The following is a 22610-nucleotide window of genomic DNA, read 5'->3' as shown; positions in this document are numbered from 1 at the left end:
GTGAGAAAAGGGCATGCCCTGGGTGCTGGAGGTCCTTAATAATAGATACTTCCTTTCTGGACACCACTCCTTGAAGATGTCCTGGGGACTTTGTAGGTTAGTACCCAAGATGCAGCCGACTAAATTTACAACCCTCTGCAGCTCCTTTTGGTGCTGTGCAGTAGCCCCTCCCTCCCCATACCAGACAGTGATGCAGCCTGTCAGAATGGTCTCCATGTTACATCTATAGTAGTTTTTGAGTGTATCTGTTGAAATACCAAACCTCTTCAAACTCCTAATGAAGTGTATTTGCTGTCCTGCCTTCTTTATAACTGCATCGATATGTTGGGACCAGGTTAGATCCCCAGAAATCTTGACACTCAGGAACCTGAGACTGCTCACTCTCTCCACTTTGGATCCCTTTATGAAGACACATGGTCAGGTACAATCTCTGGAAGGCCATCTCAAGTAGCAATTTGGGACTAAACTTGAATCAGTGAAGGATACTGGATAGCTGAGTCAAGGCTTGAATACCATTACCTCTTACAAAGTAGAATCAAACAGCAATACTTCGCTTCCAGATGAGCTCAGTGCCTTCCATGCTGGCTTTGACCATTAAAACACGGAGGAGCCTTCAGTTACTCTCACAGCCCCTGGTGACCCTATGATTTCAGTAATGAGCATCCTTCAGGAGGGTGTACCCACGGAAAGAATCTGGCCAAGATGGTGTACCTGGCTGAGTACCAAAGACCTGTGCTGACCAACTAGGTGGTTTTGGCAGTTTGATGCACCCAGCTTCTTCAAACAGCCTTCAGTTATACTGGTGCCTTAGAAGAACATGGCAACCTGCCTCAGTGTCTACCATCCAGTAGCATATGTATCCACTGTGATGAAGAGCTTTGAGAGATTGGTGATGAAACACCTGCCTGAGAAGCAGCTTGTATCCTCTCCAATTTGCCTATCGGTACAACAGGTCCACAGCAAATGCTGTTTCTTTAGCTCTTTACTCAACTCTGGAACATCTAGGCAGTAAAGGTGCTTACATCAGGACTCATTTTATCAACTATAATTCAGCCTTCAATAATCATCCCCTCAAAACTAGTCAATGAGCTTCAAGACCTTGGTCTCAGCACTTCCTTGAGCAAATAGATCTTGGATATCCTGTCTTGCGGACACTGGACACATTGGCTTGGCAACAACATCTCTTCCATAATTTCCATTCGCACAGGTGCACCACAAAGCTGTGCACTTAGCCCCCTGCTCTACTCACTTTACATTTAAGGCAGTGTGGCTCAGACAGCTCCAATGCCACATTTAAGTTTGCTGATGACACCACTGTCATTGACCGAATTAAATATGGTGAAGAATCAGCATGTAGGAGGGTAGCTTGAAAATCTGGCTGAGTGGTACCACAACAGCAACCTCTTACTCGATGTTAGCAAGACCAAGGAGCTGATTATTGAATTCATGGGGGCGAAACTAGAGGTCCATGAGCCAGTCCTCATTGGGAGATCAGAGGTGGAGAGGGTCAGCAACTTTAAATTCCTCAATGTTATCATTTCAGAGGATCGGCTCTGGACCCAGCACGTAAATGCAATTATGAAGAAAACAGAGTAGTTCCTAAGAAGTTTTGCAAAGATTCGGCATGACATCTAATACTTTGAGAATCCTCGATAGACATGTGCTGAAGTGTATATTGACTGGTTGCATCACAGCCAGGCATGAAAACGCCAATGCCCTTAAATGAAATATCTGACAAAAGGTAGTGTATATGGCCCAGCCAATCATGGGTAAAGCCCTCCCAACCATGAAGCACATCCACATGAAAGCAGCATCCATCATCAAGGACCTCCACAACCTAGGATATGATCTCTTCTCACTGCTGTCACCCGGAAGAAAATACAGGGGGCTCAGGACTCTCACTACAAGATTCAGGAACATTTATTACCCCTCAACCATAAAGCTCTTGAACTAATGGGGATAACTTCACTCAACTTCACTTGCCCTATCACTGAACTATTCCCACACCAAGGACTCACTTTTGAGGACTCTTCATCTCATGTCCTCTATTTATTTATTTATTTATTTCTTATTTCTTCTTATTGTTCATCTCTTTTGTGCTTTCACATTTTGATGTCTTTTGCAGATTGCTTGATTGTCTACTCTGTTGGGTGAGGTCTTTAATTGATTCTATTATAGTTCTTGTATTTACTGAGTATGCCCACAAAAAATGAATCTCAGGGTTGCATATAATGACATATTGAATTGGATTCAATTGAAGCGACTTTATTTCTTACATCCTTCACACACATGAGTAAGTTTCATCACCATCTCAATGTGCAATCATAGTAATTTATAATAATTTGTAATAAATAGAACAGTCTGTGTAATATGGAGTATGCTCAAGTCAGCTCTGAATGGTAGCGGCTGGAATAGATTGTGGTTGAGATGGCTTGGGTCTCCAGTGATCCTACAGGACCCTTTTACACACCTGTCCTTGTAAATGTCCTAAATCATGGGAAGTTCACTACTACAGATGTGCTGGGCTGTCCGCACCACTCTCTGCAGAGTCCTGCAATTAAGGGAGGTACAGTTCCCATACTAGGCAGTGACGTAGTCAGTCAGGATGCTCTCAATTGTGCCTCTGAAGAAGGTTCTTAGCATTTGAGGGACCATACCAAACTTCCTCAATGATCTGAGGTGGTAGAGGCACTATTGTGCCTTTTTTTTTTAACCACACAGCTGGTGTGTACAGACCACGTGAAGCCCTCGATGATGTGGATGCCAGGGAACTTGAAGCTGTTTACCCTCTCAACCCCAGATCCATTGATCTCAATATGTACTTTGATAATCAATTTACTTTGAACTTTGATATTTGAGAAGTGTGCTGGAATATTAAAAATCCAATGGTCAAGAGATCTGCTGATCCTGCAGTTGCAAAGTCCCGGGTATGTAAGATTAATTGAGTTTTGATGTAGTGACAGTATTCTTCTATGAGATCAATAGTAGAGCCATCAGGTGACTGTAATACATTCTTTGGTGTATATTTGGTACTTTGAATTTCAATGAACTTTTGCTATCACACTCAATCCTACAAACACTCCCATTCCCACCACTACATGGCTCTTTTCCTGCTCTTATTTGTCTTGGGGCTGCTTTTACCAATTGTCAGGAAAATGAGTATGCTTCCTCTTCACCACTTGCACTGTGGCATTCTAACTACAGCAACACACAAAGTGCTGGAGGAACTCGCTGGGTCAGGCAGTGGCTTTTGAGAGAAATGGACTTTTGGATCGAAGCTATTCATCGGGAACAGAAATGTTGACCATCAGTTTCTCTCTATGGTTGCTGCCGGACACACTGAGTTCGTCCAGTGTTTTGTATGGTGTTTCAGATTCTTGTATCTGTAGTGTTAAGTCATTGTGTGAATTGGTTTGTTTGGTGATGATGTACAAGTAACTAGATTAAAGCATTAGGTCATTTGATTGCATTAAGTATGCATTGGTGATTGGAATAGTCACTATAGTAAAGTATTGCTTTTCTAAACTTAGAAAGTCATCCATCTTCTTTGTTAAAAAAATGTGTGCTGATTATTTTATAAGAGCCTTATGTATTGTGGTGAAACTTGGCACGGACTGATAAAACTGCATTTGTCCAGACAATCCTTTGTTTATGGCCAGATTAAACTAAACAACATTAGGGAACATTTCATCAAATATATTCAGTGACCACTTTATCAGGTACACTTGCTGATTAATGCAAATATCTAATGATTCAATCATATGGCAGCAACTAAAAGCATAAAAACATGCAGACATAGTCACAGGTTCAGTTATTGTTCAGACCAAACATCAGAATGGGGAAGAAATGTGATTTAAGTGACTTTGACCGCGGGATGATTGTTGGTGCCAGACAGGGAGGTTTGAGTATCTCAGGAACTGCTGCTATCCTGGGATTTTCATGCACAACAGTCTCTAGAGTTTACAGAGAATGCTACAAAAACAAGAAAAAAATCTAGTGGCTGGCAGGTATGTGGAACAAAAATGCTTTGTTAATAAGAAAGGTCAGAGGAGAATGGCAGACTAATTCATGCTGCCAGGAAGGCTATAGAAGTTCAGATATCTGTACCATGCAACGGTGGTGTGCAGAAGAGCATCTCTGAGTGTGTAACATATCGAATCTTCTACAGTAACAGAAGACCACAAATATACTCACAGTGGCCACGTTATTAAGTACAGGATGTAACTCGTAAAGTGGCCACAGAGTGTAGTTTTGTATTTTGCTGTTGATAATCTGATAAAAGTTGCAGAAAGGTCAGTTAACGATCTTCAGGCTACAGGCCTGTTGTGCCTGTTAGCTCCCTTCTAGAACATAAAACTTGGAACAGTACCGCACAGGAACAGGCTCTTCAACCCACTCTGTTCTTCTAAGAGGAACATCTCCACTGATGTGGGTATTAGCTCTGCAAGTAGACACCTGCTAATCGGTATGTGTGATATTGTGTCCTTCCCAGAAAAATATGCCAGCTTTTATCCATCTGGGAAATAATCTAGTATGTGAATATCATTAAAAAATATCTTTACAACTGATTGAGGAGGTTTTATTAAAATTGTAATGAAAAGAAGTAAATGGACTTAAATCCAAACAAAAAACATAGTAAATGCTGGAAATCTAAAATAGATAATGCTCAGTTGGCCAGGCTGCATCTGTAGAGAGAGAGAAAAAAACATTCAGTTTCTGATCGCTGACCTTTCATCAGAAATGAATTTATGAGGGAATAAGATGCATTTTTTCTCTCTGCCTTCAAGAGAATATTAAGTTTGCTCTATGAAAGGTCAGCAACTGCCAGTGGTTTACTTTTTTTGAAGTTTCATTCTGGTCATTTGTAGCCTTATACTGGTTTTCAGTTTTTAAAATGGTAAACTTACTGTTGCCTTTTTCTCCCAATAGATATGCCACTCCATGTGCGACGTAGTAGCGACCCTGCTCTCATTGGTCTTCTGTCCCCAGTATCAGGACCTAATCTTAACTCTGCAGAACCATCTCGCAAAAACCCTACTCGTTGGTCAACAACACCAGGCTTTCCAAAGCCAAGCCAGACATCAAGTAGCCTTGATAGAAAAAAGGTGAGTGCCCACAACCTTCTCTTAATGCTGTGTTTGGACATTTTGCTTTGCTTTGTTCGAGACTTACTAACCTGAATATGTCTTAATGTACTTTCTTCCGAATAAAGTGCCCTTTTTAAAATGCTGCTACTGTTAACATGTTCCTGTTAGAGTGAAAAAGACTCTGCCATTCATGCAAATGTTACTGATAGGTGGCTGGGATGAAGTGGCTGCCTTAAGAAACTCTAAGATATGTAGGTGTACACTTAAGGAAATCAGGAGAGCAAAAGAGACTGTGAGATATCCTTAGCAGATAAGGTGATGTCAAATCCTAAAAAGTAATTTTAGTGCACTTAGACAAGCGAAAAGGTAACAAGGGAAAGAAGAGGCCCCTGGAAGGATCGCTGTGGTCATCTCTGAGCTGCTGGAGATGTGTGAGGTCTTTAATGAATATTTCTCATCTATGTTGACCATGGAGGAATTCATGAAAGCTAGAGTGTTCAAGAACGAAAACAGTGATATCTTGAAACATATCAATACAATGGAAGAGAACATGTTGGTGACCTTGAGGCAAATAAAGGTGGATAAATCCTTGAGGCATGACCAGGTCTATTCTGGTACTTTGTGGCAAGCAAAGTAAGTAATTGCTTGGGCCAGAGCAGAGACTTTTGTATCTTTCTAAGCTATGGGTATGGTACTGGTAGACTGGAGGACGGCTGATGTGGAAGGGGAAGTCTGCATGACTAGACAGGGAACTTTTGGCTGATGAGCACAGTATCAGTGCTGGGAAAGTTATTGGAAGGGATTCCAAGGGACATGACTTCCATAAATTTGGAAAGGCATGGACTGATTTGTGATCCTTAGCATGATTTGTCTATGGGAAAGTGTGTCTCATGGATTTGATTGTGTATCTTAAAGAGGTGACCAAGAAGACTGAGGGCAAGGTGGTAGATGTTGTGTACATGGACTTCAGCAACGCCTTTGACAGGATTCGTCTGGAAATTGAAATTGCATGTAATCTAGAGTGAGCTGGCCAATTGGATATGAAGTAATATACAACATGCTAGAGGAACTCAGCAGGTCTTGAGGGGAATGAACAGTTGATGTTTCACGCTGAGACCCTTGATCAAGACCCTTCTTCATTTCCGGTGTTTGCAGACTACCTTGTGTTTACAATTGGATACAAAATCGGCTTGATGGAAGGAGTTGGAGGATGGTAGGGAAGGCATGTTTTTCAGATCTAAGTCCTGTGTCCAGGGATGTGCTGCCGAGATCAGTGTGGGGTTTCCTGCTGTTTGTCAAATATAATTGGGTGTTCTGTTGTTTGTCAAAAATAAATTAAATATTTAGATACAAATACAAGTGGATTGGTTACTAAGCTTATAGATGACATTAAAATTTTTTGAGTAGTATACATGAAAGAAAGTTGTCAGAATCACTTCGATTATTACTGACACCTGAGATTCTGCCAACAGCAGTTGTGTCATCAGCGTATTTATAGATGGTGTTTGAGCTGTGCCAAACCACTCAGTCGTGAGTGTTGAGAGAGTAGAGCAGTGGACAAAGTACACATTACTGAGGTGTGCCTGTGTTGCTTGTCAGCAGGGAGGTGTTATTTTTGATCTGCACTGACTGATCCTTCGATGAGGAAGCCAAGGAATTGCAGGGGGAGATACAGAGGCCCAGGTTGTGAAGCTTTTGATCAGTTCTGAGGGGATCACCGAGCTGTAATCAATATTCAGAAGCCTGACATAGGTATTGCTTTTGTCCAGATGGCCCAAGGCCAAGTGGAGTGCCAGTGCAGTTGCATCCTCTTTAGACTGGTGTGGTTATAGGCAATTACAGCAGGTCCAGATCCTCGCTCAAGCAGGAGTTGATCCAAGACAGGACCGACTTCTCAAAACACTTTATCACAGTTGGTGTGAGTGCCACTGGGTGGTAGTCGTGACAGTTCACCCTCCCCTTCTTGGGCACGCATATGATTGAGCCCCTTTTGAAGCAGGTGGGAACCTCTGACTGCAGCATTGAGAGTTTGTACCTTTTCTTGAATCCTCCAGCCAATTAGTTGGCGCAGGTTTTCAGTGGCCTGCCTGATGCCAAGAGGGGTTTACCCTCTTGAAAGATGTTCTGACGTCAGCTTCTGAGACCGATATCAGTTTTGGTAGATACTGCAGGGATTGGCAAAGGTATAGTTTTACTCTCTCTTTCAAAACGTGGATGTAAAACATTTAGCTCCTCAGGGAGTGAAGCAACACAGTCCTTTATGATGTTCGGTTCCATCTTGTAGGAAATAATGACCTGCAAACTGCTCCATAGCTGGCATGAATTTGATTTTGTCTCTAACTTCATTCAGTGTTGCTTTTTTTGCTGTTAAGATGCCCTTCCATGGGTGATACCTGGGCGTTACTACTCAGGAGAGGCTGTACAAAGGATTCCTGAGAATGTTGCTGGGAGTTGGGGGGATTGAATTTGAAGCTGTGGTCAGATAAGCTTGGGACCGTTTTCCTGGAGCAGGGTTGCTCAAGGGTGATGTTATGGATGTTTTTAAAATAAAGAGGGCCACAGATAAGGTAGATGGTCAGCTTATCTTTCCCAGGATCGGGAAGTCCAAAACCAGAGGGTTTAGGTTTAAGCTGTGAAGGGAAAGATTTAAGGGTGATGTGAGGGGCAAATTTTTTCACGCAGAGCGTATTGGCCCTATGGAATGATCTGCCAGAGGGAGTGGTAATGGTGGGTGTAATTACATAGAAACATAGAAAGTAGGTGCAGGAGTCGGCCATTTGACCCTTCGAGCCTGCACCGCCATTCAGTATGATCATGGCTGATCATCCAACTCAGAACCCTGTACCAGCCTTCCCTCCATACCCCCTGATCCCTTTAACCACAAGGGCCATATCTAACTCCCCCTTAAATATAGCCAATAAACTGGCCTCAACTGTTTCCTGTGGCAGAGAATTCCACAGATTCACCACTCTCTGTGTGAAGAAGTTTTTCCTCATCTCGGTCCTAAAAGGCTTCCCCTTTATCCTCAAACTGTGACCCCTCGTTCTGGACTTCCCCAACATTGGGAACAATGTTCCTGCATCTAGCCTGTCCAATCCCTTTAGAATTTTATACGTTTCAATCAGATCCCCCCTCAATCTTCTAAATTCCAGAGAGTATAAGCCTAGTCGATCCAGTCTTTCATCATATGAAAGTCCTGCCATCCCAGGAATCAATCTGGTGAATCTTCTTTGTACTGCCTCTATGGCAAGAATGTCTTTCCTCAGATTAGGGGACCAAAACTGCACACAATACTCCAGGTGTGGTCTCACCAAGGCCTTGTACAACTGCAGTAGTACCTCCCTGCTCCTGTACTCGAATCTTCTTGCTATGAATGCCAGTATACCATTTGCCTTTTTCACCGCCTGCTGTACCTGCATGCCCACTTTCAATGACTGGTGTATAATGACACCCAGGTCTCGTTGCACCTCCCCTTTTCCTAATAGGCCACCATTCAGATAATAATCTGTTTTCCTGTTTTTGCCACCAAAGTGGATAACCTCACATTTATCCACATTAAATTGCATCTGCCACTCACCTAACCTATCCAAGTCACCCTGCATCCTCTTAGCATCCTCCTCACAGCTAACAATGCTGCCCAGCTTTGTGTCATCCGCAAACTTGGAGATGCTGCATTTAATTCCCTCATCGAAGTCACTAATATATATTGTAAACAACTGGGGTCCCAGCACTGAGCCTTGCAGTACCCCACATTCTGAAAAGGTCCCGTTTATTCCCACTCTTTGCTTCCTGTCTGCCAACCAATTCTCTATCCACATCAATACCTTACCCCCAATACCGTGTGCTTTAAGTTTGCACACTAATCTCCTGTGTGGGACCTTGTCAAAAGCCTTTTGACAATCCAAATATACCACATCCACTGGTTCTCCCCTATCCATTCTACTAGTTACATCCTCAAAAAATTCTATGAGATTCGTCAGATATGATTTTCTTTTCACAAATCCATGCTGACTTTGTCGGATGATTTCACCACTTTCCAAATGTGCTGTTATCACATTTGATAACTGACTCTAGCAGTTTCCCCACCACTGATGTTAGGCTAACCGGTCTATAATTCCCTGGTTTCTCTCTCCCTCCTTTTTTAAAAAGTGGGGTTACATTAGCCACCCTCCAATCCTCAGGAACTAGTCCGGAATCTAAAGAGTTTTGAAAAATTATCACTAATGCATCCACTATTTCTTGAGCTACTTCCTTAAGCACTCTGGAATGCAGACCATCTGGCCCTGGGGATTTATCTGCCTTTAATCCCTTCAATTTACCTAACACCACTTCCCTACTAACATGCATTTCGCTCAGTTCCTCCATCTCACTGGACCCTCTGTCCCCTACTATTTCCAGAAGATTATTTATGTCCTCCTTAGTGAAGACAGGACCAAAGTAGTTATTCAATTGGTGTGCCATGTCCTTGCTCCCCATAATCAATTCACCTGTTTCTGTCTGTAGGGGACCTACATTTGTCTTAACCAATCTTTTTCTTTTCACATATCTATAAAAGCTTTTACAGTCAATTTTTATGTTCCCTGCCAGTTTTCTCTCATAATCTTTTTTCCCCTTCCTAATTAAGCCCTTTGTCCTCCTCTGCTGAACTCTGAATTTCTCCCAGTCCTCAGGTGAGCCACTTTTTCTGGCTAATTTGTATGCTTCTTCTTTGGAATTGATACTATCCCTAATTTCCCTTGTCAGCCACGGAAGCACTACCTTACTTGAATTATACTTTTGCCAAACTGGGATGAACAATTGTTGTAGTTCATCCATGCGATCTTTAAATGCTTGCCATTGCATATCCACCATCAACCCTTTAGGTGTCATTTGCCAGTCTATCTTAGCTAATTCACGTCTCTTACCTTCAAAGTTACCCTTCTTTAAGTTCAGAACCTTTGTTTCTGAATTAACTATGTCACTCTCCATCTTAATGAAGAATTCCAGCATATTATGGTCACTCTTACCCAAGGGGCCTGTCACGACAAGATTGTTAATTAACCCTTCCTCATTGCTCAATACCCAGTCTAGAATATCTTGCTCTCTAGTTGGTTCCTTGACATGTTGGTTCAAAAAACCATCCCACATACATTCCAAGAAATCCTGTTCCTCAGCACCCTTACCAATTTGGTTCACCCAATCTATATGTAGATTGAAGTCACCCATTATAACTGCTGTTCCTTTATTGCACACATTTCTAATTTCCTGTTTAATACCATCCCCAACCTCACTACTACTGTTATGTGGCCTGTACACAATTCCCACCAGCGTTTTCTGCCCCTTAGTGTTATGCAGCTCTACCCATATCGATTCCACATCTTCCTGGCTGATGTCCTTCCTTTCTATTGCATTAATCTCCTCTCTAACCAGCAATGCTACCCCACCTCCTTTTCTTTCATGTCTGTCCCTCATGAATATTGAATATCCCTGAATGTTGAGCTCCCATCCTTGGTCACCCTGGAGCCATGTCTCTGTGATCCCAACTATATCATATTCATTAATAACAATCTGCACTTTTAATTCATCCACCTTGTTACGAATGCTCCCTGCATTGACACACAAAGCCTTCAGGCTCGCTTTTACAACTCTCTTAGCCCTTATACAATTATGTTGAAAAGTGGCCCTTTTTGATTTTTGCCCTGGATTTGCCGGCCTGCCACTTCTACTTTTCACCTTACTACTTTTTGCTTCTACCCACATTTTACACCCCTCTGTCTCTCTGCACTGGTTCCCAGCCCCCTGTTGTGAACTAACCTCCTCTCTCCTAGTCTATTTAATTTGATTCCCACCCCCCAACCATTCTAGTTTAAAGTCACCTCAGTAGCCCTTGCAAATCTCCCCGCCAGGATATTGGTCCCCCTAGGATTCAAGTGTAACCCGTCCTTTTTGTACAGGTCACGCCTGCGCCAAAAGAGGTCCCAATGATCCAAAAACTTGAATCCCTGCCCCCTGCTCCAATCCCTCAGCCACGCATTTATCCTCCACCTCATTGCATTCCTATTCTCACTGTCGCGTGGCACAGGCAGTAATTACAAGAGACATTCGGGCAAGTACATGGATTAGTTGGACTGAAGGGCCTGTTTCCCTGCTATATGTGACTTAATTCAAAAGTACCATAGCTGTTCCATTTTCTTTGGTTTGAGTATTGAATTTTTAGATGAACTCAGACTAAGTAAAATTAATAGCATGAAAACACCGTATGCAGGTCCGAAGGGCATTTTGAATGAGCAAGAAAATCGTGAAGCCTGCATTCTCCAAGGACAAGCGAATGAGAGCATGTAATTTACTTAACTGCAAAGGCTGATTTATAGAGCTGTGGCAGTAAAGCGTCGCCTTGAAAATAGCAATATGCTAAATTGTTGTGAAGATGGTTCAGTAAAGTGATGCATATTGACCCTTCTATGATTAATTTACTTTTAAAAATATCACTTCTGTAATCCTATTCCAGTACATATTATCTGTCAATGCAAACTCTAATCTTGTGCAATGATTATTCCCTTTGCTAAGTGGCTGCTGTCTTTGAGCTTTCATGGTGTAAACCTTCAACCTTTAATTCAAATTTCTTTTTTTAATTTACCATCTTCTCACTGAATCAGATGTTAATACAATGGAATATTTCGCAATTATATTTGTAATTTGTGCAAAAATTTAATCATAAATTTACTTTAAGTACCTTAAACTGTGTAAGAGACAATCACTGGAATATTTCTGAAACACTAAAATTTTATATGTCTGCAGTAAAATGACTGGAGTATTGTTATTTGGTGATGAAATATAGAGGCTTAAGTGAAATAGTGAGGTGATTCTGAAATTCTTCAGATGATTGAGAATGAACTCCATTATTTATAATGGAGTGGGTTATAGTTGGGGTCCAGCTTTTACATGGTTTCGAAAGAGATGTTTGCTGCAGGAGGCTGTTCTGTACCTAACACAATGCTATAATGATTAACTAATCAATATATGAAATATCGCTGGAAAATGATTGTATATCATTTGGACTGTGATGGAAAGTGTTTTTTTCATCTCTCCTGTGAAGTAGTTGGCCAATTGAGTTTGGAAGAAAACTGCCCTTGTATTGTGGATTATATATTTTTCTAGCCTAGTTCATAACACCCTTTGAAAACGCATTACAGAAAGAGGCCATTCAGTCACATTGTGATGTCACTTTATCAAATGCCTAATTACATTCCTCTCCCCTTCCCGAATATTGTTCCTTTTCAGATTTTAACCAAACAATTATGCTATCCCCTCAGCTTCCGTGGTTGTTTGCGGTCAAACATTTTATATTCTGGTAACCCCCTATGAGAAAAGAAATTTCCTAACTTCCCCATCAATCTTCTGGTGATAATCCTCCTCCGTCTATTTCTTGTCAACTTATCACTCCATAATAAACAATCCTTCACAGTTTTGTCTTTCAAAACAAGTAATATTGAAAACTTGTTAGATCTCCCCTCATATTTGTTTTGCTTCAGTGGGAAAAGAACAGATGGATTCATTTTGAAACCCCGCTCACTTGTTCTGCTCTAAACTAACTGAATTATTTGATATATACGCAACACTAAGGTCAACAATATCCATACTTTGATGCAGGCATCTGATTTTGAGAATTGTTCTTGTAAAATTAGCAGCATGAGTGAGGCTCCTGCCCTCTCACATGCTTGTTAATGCGCTGTCCTTTTAAAATGGTTTATATATTAGTTTCTTTAACTCTGTGCATACAGGAAATTGTTACTTGTTTTTAAAGCATCTACTGTCCCATTATATGCAACCTCAGAAATTCAATGATACTGAATCAATTGTCCATCAGTGTGGTTGCAGATGTATTTAATTTTCATGAATGAAAATGACAGAAGTTTGCACGGCACTATGATGGACAATGTTCAGAGAATTAATTGTTTTAAGTCTATTAATTTGGGAGGTGGGCTGAGAGAGATACAGATGACAGGTCACTTTGGGCCATAATTGATGTAAGGAAGGAGAAAGACATTTCTGCTTCTTCGCAGCTTAGTGATACAAGCTGTGCTCATTTTCTGAGAGAGTAGCCCAAAAAGTATTTCAAATGAAATGTAGTTGATGCTGAAAATATGAAAAGCTGGAAATGCTCAGATCCTGGAGCTGTATCTGTGGGGAGAGAAATACAGGTGATACTTGTAGAACAGTGCAGTACAGGAAAAGGTCCTTTAGCCAACAATGCAGAATGGTGGCGCAATAGGTGGCAACCTTGCTGTTTCTAGCATTTTTGTCTGTTTTTACAAGGCCAAGTTGCTAGCTCGATGCTCAGCCAGCACTGATGGAAAGTGTGCAACGACCGGCCGGATTTGAACCTGGGACTGCTCTCCTCAAAGGGTAGTGCAGATGTCACTACACCACCAGTCGGCTCTAATGCTGAATTAAACCTCTTATTTTCTGTCTGTGCATGGTTCTTATCCCTTCATTTCCTGTATACTCATGTATCCAGCCTCTTGAATTCCATTATGGTATCAGCTCCTACCCCCACCCCCAGCAGCCCCTTCAAGACACCTACCACTCTCTGTCATTTAAACAGAAGAGGTTATGCAGATGCGATCTTCAGGGAGCAGTGCCTCAGAAAGGCAGCGTCCATTATTAAGGACCTCCAGCACCCAGAGCATGCCTTTTTCTCACTGTTACCATCAGGTAGGAGGTACAGAAGCCTGAAGGCGCACACACAGCGATTCAGGAACAGCTTCTTCCCCTCTGCCATCCGATTCCTAAATGGACATTGAATCTTTGAACACTACCTCATCTTTTTTTTCCACAAACATTATTTCTGTTTTTGCACATTTAAAAAATCTATTCAAGCTGTGTACATACATCTATTGATGCTTCTGGACACATCTTCAGTGATGTTCCTGGAATCATCGGGTGTTTCGGGTCTTTCAACATCATACAACCTCCTCCAGGTGACCCAGCCGGGGCTGATCAGACCCCAGCTTGTGTCCAGATGGCTAGCTACTTATGACTCCATGGCTCCCCTCTTTTGAGCCACAGCCATCTTGAGGCCCTCCCTGCCGCATCGGTGGTACTGCGGATGGCTCTCCTCTTCCTCTCTGCCTCGATGCCCAAAATGCTGAATGCTCTAACTAAAGAACGGGCTACGAATCCCCTACAACCAACCTCCACTGGGAGACACCTCGCTCTCCATCCAGCCTGCTGACAGTTGCTGACCAGTCCTGCGTACTTGGAGAGCTTCCTTTCAAAGGCCTCTTCCAAGCTATCCTCCCATGGGACTGTCAGCTCCAGCAGCACCACTTGCTTAGTAGACTCAGACACTAGGACAATGTCTGGTCGCAGGGTGGTGGCTGCGATATGGTTGGGGAACTTCAGCTGCCCTTCGAGGTCCACCAACAGCTGCCAGTCCCTTGGCAGAGGTCAGAATGCCTGCAGATGTTCTTTTGGCAGTTATTGGCTGCTCCCCAGCTCTGACAAAGGCAATGGTCTGCTTGGAGGGTCGGGACTGCTTCGCCCACTCAACTCCTGCGATGACGGCTTCAGCGATGGTCTTCAGGACTTGATCATGCCTCCACCTGTACCGTCCCTCACCAAGTGCCCTTGCACAGCCGCTGAGGATGTGCTCCAGGGTTCCTCGCTTGGAGCACAGTGGGCACGCAGATGACTCTGCCTTGCCCCATGTGTGCAGGTTTGATGGGCTTGGAAGCACATCGTACACTGCCTGGATGAGAAATTGGATGCGGTGTGTTTCGGCTTTCCAAAGATCAGCCCAGGTCACTTTCCTCTCAACCGCAATATACGTATACTGTAATTGTTTTACTTTATTATTATTTTATTTTATTATTTTTTTCTCTCTATGTATTGCATTGTATTGCATTGAACTGCTGCTGCTAAGTTAACAAATTTCACGCCAGTGCTAATAAACCTGATTCTGATTCTGAATTCTGCTCCTGTCTTCTGATCTTTTGCTGGAATTCAAGAGCAGCACACATAAGATGTTGGAGGAACTCAGCATCTGTGGGGAGAGATAAAATTTGAATGTTTCGGAGTAAGAACCTTTATCAGGATAATCACCAAGATTCAGGGCCCTTCAGCAAAAATAACACTTGATCAACTACAAAAAGTTAATAACTTTTCACTAGAAGAAAAGGTAGTGAACTAGTACTGTGCACGTTGCTGAGTATTTGCAGAATTTTGTTTCCACTTTGCAGTTGGATAAATGGTTATTCCAACCAAGTTTTACTGTATCGCACTAAACTGCTACAAAGTGGTAAGAATTATTCAGGGGAATCCACATTTGTCTTTTTGTGCCAGTTTTGGTTTAAAAATAGTACTCGAGCTTCAAAATTGAAATGTTGATCAAATAGAGAATGAATGTCTGCACATGCAAGACATCTGAAACGTGTGGAAAATAATGACAAAATTGTTAGTGAGGAAAATAAGGATAACCAGATAATTTTGGATATTCCTGCAGTGATACTAGCGTTTGTGAGATCCTTTCTTGATACAAAGAGATTCCTGAAAATTCTTAAGATTCTACAAATCATCTGTAATTTAGACCATAAGACTGGAGCAAAATTAGGGCATTCGGTCCATCAAGTGTTTTTGTGATCAAATTTCGCTCTCATCCCCATTTTCTGTCTTCTTCTCGTAACCTTTCATACCCTGACTTATCAAGAATCTATCGACCTCCACTTTAAATGCACTCAATGACTGGCCTCCATAGCCATCTGTGGCAACGAATTCTACAGATTCACCACCCTCTGGCTGAAGAAATTCCTCCTCATCTCTGTTCTAACTGGCTGTCTTTCTATTCTGAGGCTGTGCCATCTGGTCCGAGACTCCCTCACGAAAGGAAACATCTTCTCCACATCCATCCTATTAAGGCCTTTCAACGTTAGATACATTTCAGTGAGATCCCCCTCCTCATTCTTCTAGGTTCCTCTGAGTGCAGGCCCAGAGCCATCAAACGCTCCTCATATGATGAGCTTTTCAATCCTGGAATAATTTTTGTGAGTGTCCTTTGAATCCTTTCCAATGTCAGCACATCCTTTCTTAGATAAGGGGCCCAAAACTACTCACAATATTCCAAGTGAGGTCTCACCAGTGTCTTAAAGCCTCAGCATTACATCTTTGTTTTTATATTCTTGTCCTTTCAAAATGAATGCTAACATTGCATTTGCCTTCCTCACCACTGACTCAACCTGCTATTTTAGGGGATCCTGCACGAGGACTCCCAGATACCTTTGGATCTCATATTTTTGAATTTTCTCCTCATTTAGAAAATATTCTATGATTTTATTCCATCTAACAAAGTGCATGACACTGTATTCCATCTGCCACTTCTTTGTCTATTCTCCTAATCTAAGTCCTTGACTGCAAACTTCGCCACAAAAGCCACCAATTCTGTCATCCAAATCATTGACATACAATGTAAAAGGAAACAGTTCAAACGCCAACCCCAGGGGAACACCACTAGTCACCAGCAGCCAATCAGAAAAGGCTCAGTTTATTCCCACTCTTTGCCCCCCTGCCACTCAGCCAATTCTTTATGCATGCTAGTACCTTTCATGTAATACAATGACCTGTTACCGTGCTATGAAGCTGCACGTGTGGCTCCTTGTCAAAGGCCTTCTGAAAATCCAAGTACACGACATCCGCCGATTCTCTGTCTGTCCGGCTTGTTAGTTCTTCAAAGAGTTCCAATAGATTTATCAGGTCAGATTTTCCCTGAAGGAAAACTTGCTGACTTTGGCTCAGTTTATCATGTGCCTCCAAGTGCCTCCAAAATCTTATCCTTAACAATCGACTCCAACATCTTCCCAACCACTGAGGTCAGTGTAACTGGCCTATAATTTCCTTCATATAATTTCCTCCATCCTTTCTTGAAGAGGGGAGCGATATTTGCAATTTTCCAGTCCTCTTGAACCATGCCAGAATCTACGGATTCTTGAAAGATTGTTACTAATACCTCTACAATCTCCTCAGCTACCTCTTTCAGAACCCTCCTGTTTAATCCATCTGGTCCAGGTGACTTAGCTACCTTCAGACCTTTCAGCTTCCCAAGCTTCTCCCTAGTAATAGCAACTATACTTACTTCTGCCCTCTGACTCTCTGAAATTTCTGGTATGTGGGTAGTGTCTTACACAGTGAAGACTGATGCAATATACTTATTCAGTTTGTCCGCCACTTTGAATAATTGGTGTAATTATTCTGCAAAGGTCTGGTGATAATTTCTTAACCAAGGAAGTTTGTTGCTGTTGCAAGAATGAATCTGATTTAGAGTGTTGTTATTGCTTCAAGTAACTCTTAACAAAAATTCATTCTCTAAAGTTTGTTCCATAAGTAATTACAAGAACAAGGAAAAATCCATTCTCTTTGAAGTTATATTATGCATGAGTAATCTTAGTTGAGAACTTGTGTTACAGCATGTAGCTTGTCTGTTTACTTGGCTAGAAATAATATAATGCTGTTTCTTTTTAACTCTGTGTTGTGTAGAAGGAGCCAACTCAGAGAAATCCAGTAAATGGGCAGGACAATTACAGGAGTTTGCCAAGAGATGCAGGCCATTGGTCAAATCAATTTCAACGGGACAATGCCCGATCATCTTTAAGTGCCACTCACCCTATGGTCGACAAGTGGCTGGAACGGCAGGAGCAGGTAATTTAATGAAGTGTATGCTTTACAAAGATAAACCAATTAAAGCTGAAAGCAAATATCTGTGTATGCTAGAAATCTGAAAGAAAAATGGAAGGTAATGGAAACATTTGACTGATGTGTTAACATTTTGATGTTGACCCCTCAATCTAATTTGAATTACTAGTATTGGCATACTCATAAATTCTCTCGAGTGTTCAGTTTTGCAAACGTGTATTTGAGAGGGCCACCATTTCAGAGGTTTTTTTTTGGCAGAAATTCTGGAGGAAACTTTAGCTTTGTTCAAAAAAGCCTCTGTTGACAACATCCTTCCATTATATTGGTGTGAGGAAGTGCTGGTTAGGTTGTTTATTGTGTTATGTAACTTTATTATTCATTCAGAAGCCAACTGTTCATTTATGTCATCCTGTCCAGAGCTCATTCTTGAAATAATTTTAAAAATATGCTCATTGTCCTAAAGGAAGCTGGGTGTGAAGATCTGGGATTCTGCAGAGTTTACTGCTTTGTGAGCTAGCTACTGAACTGTGCTGAAATGTACAATGAAAGATGGTGTCATTGTTAATGATAGCACACTTCAAAACAAAAACAATGGCTCTATGCACATGATACTCTAGACATCCTAGAATGCCAAATTGTCACCATAATGTAGATATCATTAAGGAATAAACTTGTGTAACTCAGACTTCCTAACTTTATCAATTGAAATGCAAACTCCCCTTTATTGTTGGGATTGTTGGGAGTTATAGGAACATGTTCACATGGTACCATGGCAGAGAAAAATAAATGGGTTAAGTTTCTGTTCTTTCTGTTGTAGGGTTCCTAATCTCAATTTAGAGATTGAATCTTAAAATAATCAGGTTTTTTCATCTATTCGTTCAATGGTTCCATTTAATATTAGAGAATGTATACAGTATACAACCTGAGATTCTTACTCTTTGCAGACATCCAAGAAAACTCCAAGAATGAATGACAGGATAATGTTAGAACCCAAAGCCCCATCCTCCTCCCACACACAAGCAGCAGCAAAGCATCAACCCTGCCCCCCGCTTGTTCCAAGCATCAGCGTCCACCACCCACTAAACAAGCAACAGCAAAGCTGCAGACGAGACCATGATCTGTAGTCCAACACAAATGATTGGGACGTGTGTTGTTAATGAATATTTTATTTCATTTATTATTAATCTCGAATTTCCCCTGAACTGAGATGGCATTTAAAAGGCAACCACATAGATATGTGTCTGAGTCACTGTAGCCACAGTTTTTATTTCCTTGAGAGCTCCAGTCAACCAGGTAGATTTTATAGCCATCGGTAGTTTCATATTTCCTACTGATGTGTATCACTAAAACTGAGTTACATGGAAGCTATAACTGAAAAATATAGAAGTCTTTATTCACACAGTAAACTTTCGAGAGAGCGTCTAACAATCTCTCCCCCTCCCCCTGAGGCAACACTTTATAACTGAAACACAAATAGGACTAAGCAATTATCTGCGGTTTCAATGGTTATAATCACCTGCTCTAACATCTTGAATATAGTCAGGTAAATTTGTGGAATTACATATTTACAATACCCCTTTGAATATTCAGCACTGTTGTCTGTTCTTCAACCTTCTGAGCACAAACTCCAGACAACCAAAGAATACCGATGCTAGCGGAAATGGTGAATGCAGGTTCAATTACAGCATTTAAGAGGAGTTTAGATAGGAACATGAATGAGAGGGGTAAGGCTGGATTTGGATGGGTGTGGCTTGATGAGACTAGGCAGCAAAACCAGGTTGGCATCGATTAAATGGGCTGAAAGGCCTGTTTCTCTTTTGTGGGAGCTCTATGACTGATACCCATTTATTGCAATGTTGAGGGATGCTTTCAAAATGTGCCACTAGCCAGGATGTTAAATGACAATCTGGATTTGGCCTGAACAGTGCATTAAGTAGCAGGCGTACACCTTTTCCAATGTTTAAATACAGGAGATGATCACTTAATACCTCATCTAATCTCATTTTGAAATTTTTGATGATCACTGATTAACATGAGCATTTAACCATTGTCTTCCCCTGCTTAGTTTCAATGGGGCAGAATCAGAATGTCCCGCAGCCAGTGACTGGTTTCATGAGCCTTCAGGTATCAGTTGGCATTAAATTGTGAACAGATTTTACTTCCTTCAGACTAGTTCTCATTTGATTTTATACCTGCTATACCTACATAATTTTACAACTCCTCAGTAATCCCCAACATCTATTCCTGAAATGAACCATTTTATAGACTCCAGGTTTATTTAATTTCTTGAATTAAAATTCCTTAAGTGCTATGGTGGGATTTGAAATGATGTCGCTGAATCGAATGACCAGAATTCTGGCGAATTGACAATATAACTGTACGGAGCCTCCGACAGAGTTATATCTCAGAATGAAGGAGAGTCACAGGACAGTATTGTATGAATGGAGACCACTGGATTTATGGAATTTTGCCGGCCCAATCAGCTTTAACTGAACCAATGTTCTAGTTCAAGCCCATTGTCATTTAATCATACATGTGTCTACAGCTATGCAATACTGTGGGGCCAAGGTGCAAACATAGCACGTACCGCCACAAGATAATGTTACCACAAGTCCCTGCGTGACATGGCCTGAAGATTGACAGGTTAACACAAAGTGCGAGGTGCATGTTTAAGTCAGATAGGATAATGTTACTCACACTATTATAATAAATGACAGTCATTTGTATGATGGCAGGAGATCAAGGAGGTTGTGGAAAGGATGAGAGGGGGCCTTGGCAATGCTGGAGGCACTGCGTGGGGGGAGGGGGAGAGAGACCCAATGATGTTTTCAGCAGTTGTCACTCTCTGCTGCAGGGTCTTGTGACCTGATGCATTGCAATTCCCATACCAGACTGTGATGCAGCTGGTCAGGACTCTCTCAATGATGCTTTTGTAGAATACGGTGCGAATGGGAAGGGCTACGGTGCGGGGTAGGTGGGATGGGGGGGAGCCTCACTTGTCTCATTACCCTCAGGAAGTGGAGGCTCTGCTATGCTCTCTTGGCTAAGGAGGGACTCGATGAGATTGTCAGTGATGTGCATGCCAAGGAACACTCTTCATAGAGAAGCTGTTGATGTTTAGTAAGGAATGGTTAGTCTGCATTTTCCACAATCATCGTTTTAATCATGTCTATGTTGAGACTCAGGTTGTTGTGTTTACACTGGTCCACAAGCTACTCTACCTTCTGTCTGTTAGCCAACATATTATTGTTGCTGATGAGCCCAACCACCATTATGTTATCAGCGGACTTAATGATCTGGATTTGCTGGTAGAGTCATGTGGTACCAGTATGAGCAGCAGTGGGCTGAGCAAATAGTCCCGGTGCTTAGTGTGATGGAGCCAGAGATGTTGCTGCCAATACAGACTGCCTGTGGTCTCTTCATCAGGAAGTCCAAGATCCAACTGCAGAGGGAGATATTCAGACCCATCAAGGACAGTATTCCCACCATCTTCTGGGGAAGATGGTTGACTTCAGTTCTGCTTTCAATACAATGAACAGTGTTCTGACATTGGAGTCACCACGATCCAGGTCCAATGTCTCATATATTTCTCCTTTGCAAAGATTTGCACCATTTCTTTTTGAATTATGTTCTTGTATCAGTGTCATTAGATGTGGTCTGGTGGCTGTTAATTCTAAAACCGTCCTTACTTCCCTTTTCTGCATTCCTTTTAAACACAGAAACATAGAAAACCTACAGCAAGCACAATACAGGCCCTTTGGCCCACAAAGCTGTGCTGAACATGTCCTTACCTTAAAACTACCTAGGCTTACTCATAGCCCTCTATTTTTCTAAGCTCCATGTATCCATCCAGGAGTCTCCTAAAAGACCCTATCATTTTCGCCTCCACCACCTCTGCCGGTAGTCCATTCCACACACTCACCACTCTCTGTGTAAAAAAAAAAAACTTACCCCTGACATCTCCTCTGTACCTACTTCCAAGCACCTTAAAACTATACCCTCTTGTGCTAGCTACTTCAGCCCTGGACTATCCACCTGATCAATGCCTCTCATTATCTTGTACACCTCTATCAGGTGACCTCTCATCCTCCGTCGCTCCAAGGAGAAAAGGTCGAGTTCACTCAACCTATTCTCATAAGGCATGCTCCCCAATCCAGGCAACATCCTTGTAAATCTCCTCTGTACCCTTTCTATGGTTTCCATATCCTTCCTGTAGTGAGATGACCAGAACTGAGCACAATACTCCAAGTGGGGTCCGACCAGGGTCCTATAGAGCTGTAACGTTACCTCTCAGCTCTTAAACTCAATCCCACAATTGATGAAGGCCAATGCACCGTATGCCTTCTTAACCACAGAGTCAACTGTCTGAACCTTTTTTCCTTAGAACCACTTGTGAGAGCAGAAGAAATGGTCAGGAGTACATCAGGCAGCCCTGAGAGCAGGGGTTATGCCATGGAGCCTTACCATTAACCGGGGTATCCACGGACCCCAGGTTGGGAGCCCCTGCCTCGAGCCTAAACACAGTCGATACTGTAGTTGCTGGAAATCCAGAGCAGCATGTAAAATGGTGGAGGAACTCGGTAGGTCAGGCAGCATCTATAACAGGGAATAAAGTCAATGTTTTGTGATGAAACCCTTCATCAGGAAGGAACTATTTTAATTTGGGTGGGATTTGGAAATATGGCAGAAGTTTCCTTTTAAGGAGTTAACGTGCATTATTGCCATTTATTGTTTTCAATATATTAGCTAATTACTGTCTGACATGCTGATTTCCTCCAGCATTTTATGTGTTGCTCTGGATTCCAGCTCTCTTATCCACAAAGCCACAGGATTATTATTAAATTCTAAATGTAAATAACA

General features: G+C 41.9%; 1 protein-coding gene across 7 annotated transcripts in view; it reads left to right on the top strand.

Annotated features, from left to right (window-relative positions):
• Nucleotides 1–22610, top strand: part of pard3aa (par-3 family cell polarity regulator alpha, a) — an 881596-nt gene that overhangs the window by 399872 nt on the left and 459114 nt on the right. For 6 of the 7 annotated variants that reach the window (XM_072253983.1, XM_072253982.1, XM_072253985.1 and 3 more), the window contains exons 4-5: nt 4930–5105; nt 17595–17756. In XM_072253983.1, the coding sequence (XP_072110084.1) occupies nt 4930–5105; nt 17595–17756 (338 nt within the window). The remainder of the gene's footprint in view (nt 1–4929; nt 5106–17594; nt 17757–22610) is intronic. The other variant, XM_072253986.1, reaches the window with a different exon arrangement.

The sequence above is a fragment of the Mobula birostris genome, chromosome 3 (genome assembly GCF_030028105.1).
Source record: "Mobula birostris isolate sMobBir1 chromosome 3, sMobBir1.hap1, whole genome shotgun sequence".
Classification (NCBI taxonomy): Eukaryota; Metazoa; Chordata; class Chondrichthyes; order Myliobatiformes; family Myliobatidae; genus Mobula; species Mobula birostris.
The sequence above is the reverse complement of the archived record's forward strand: the minus strand, read 5'-3'. Positions and strand labels throughout refer to the sequence as shown.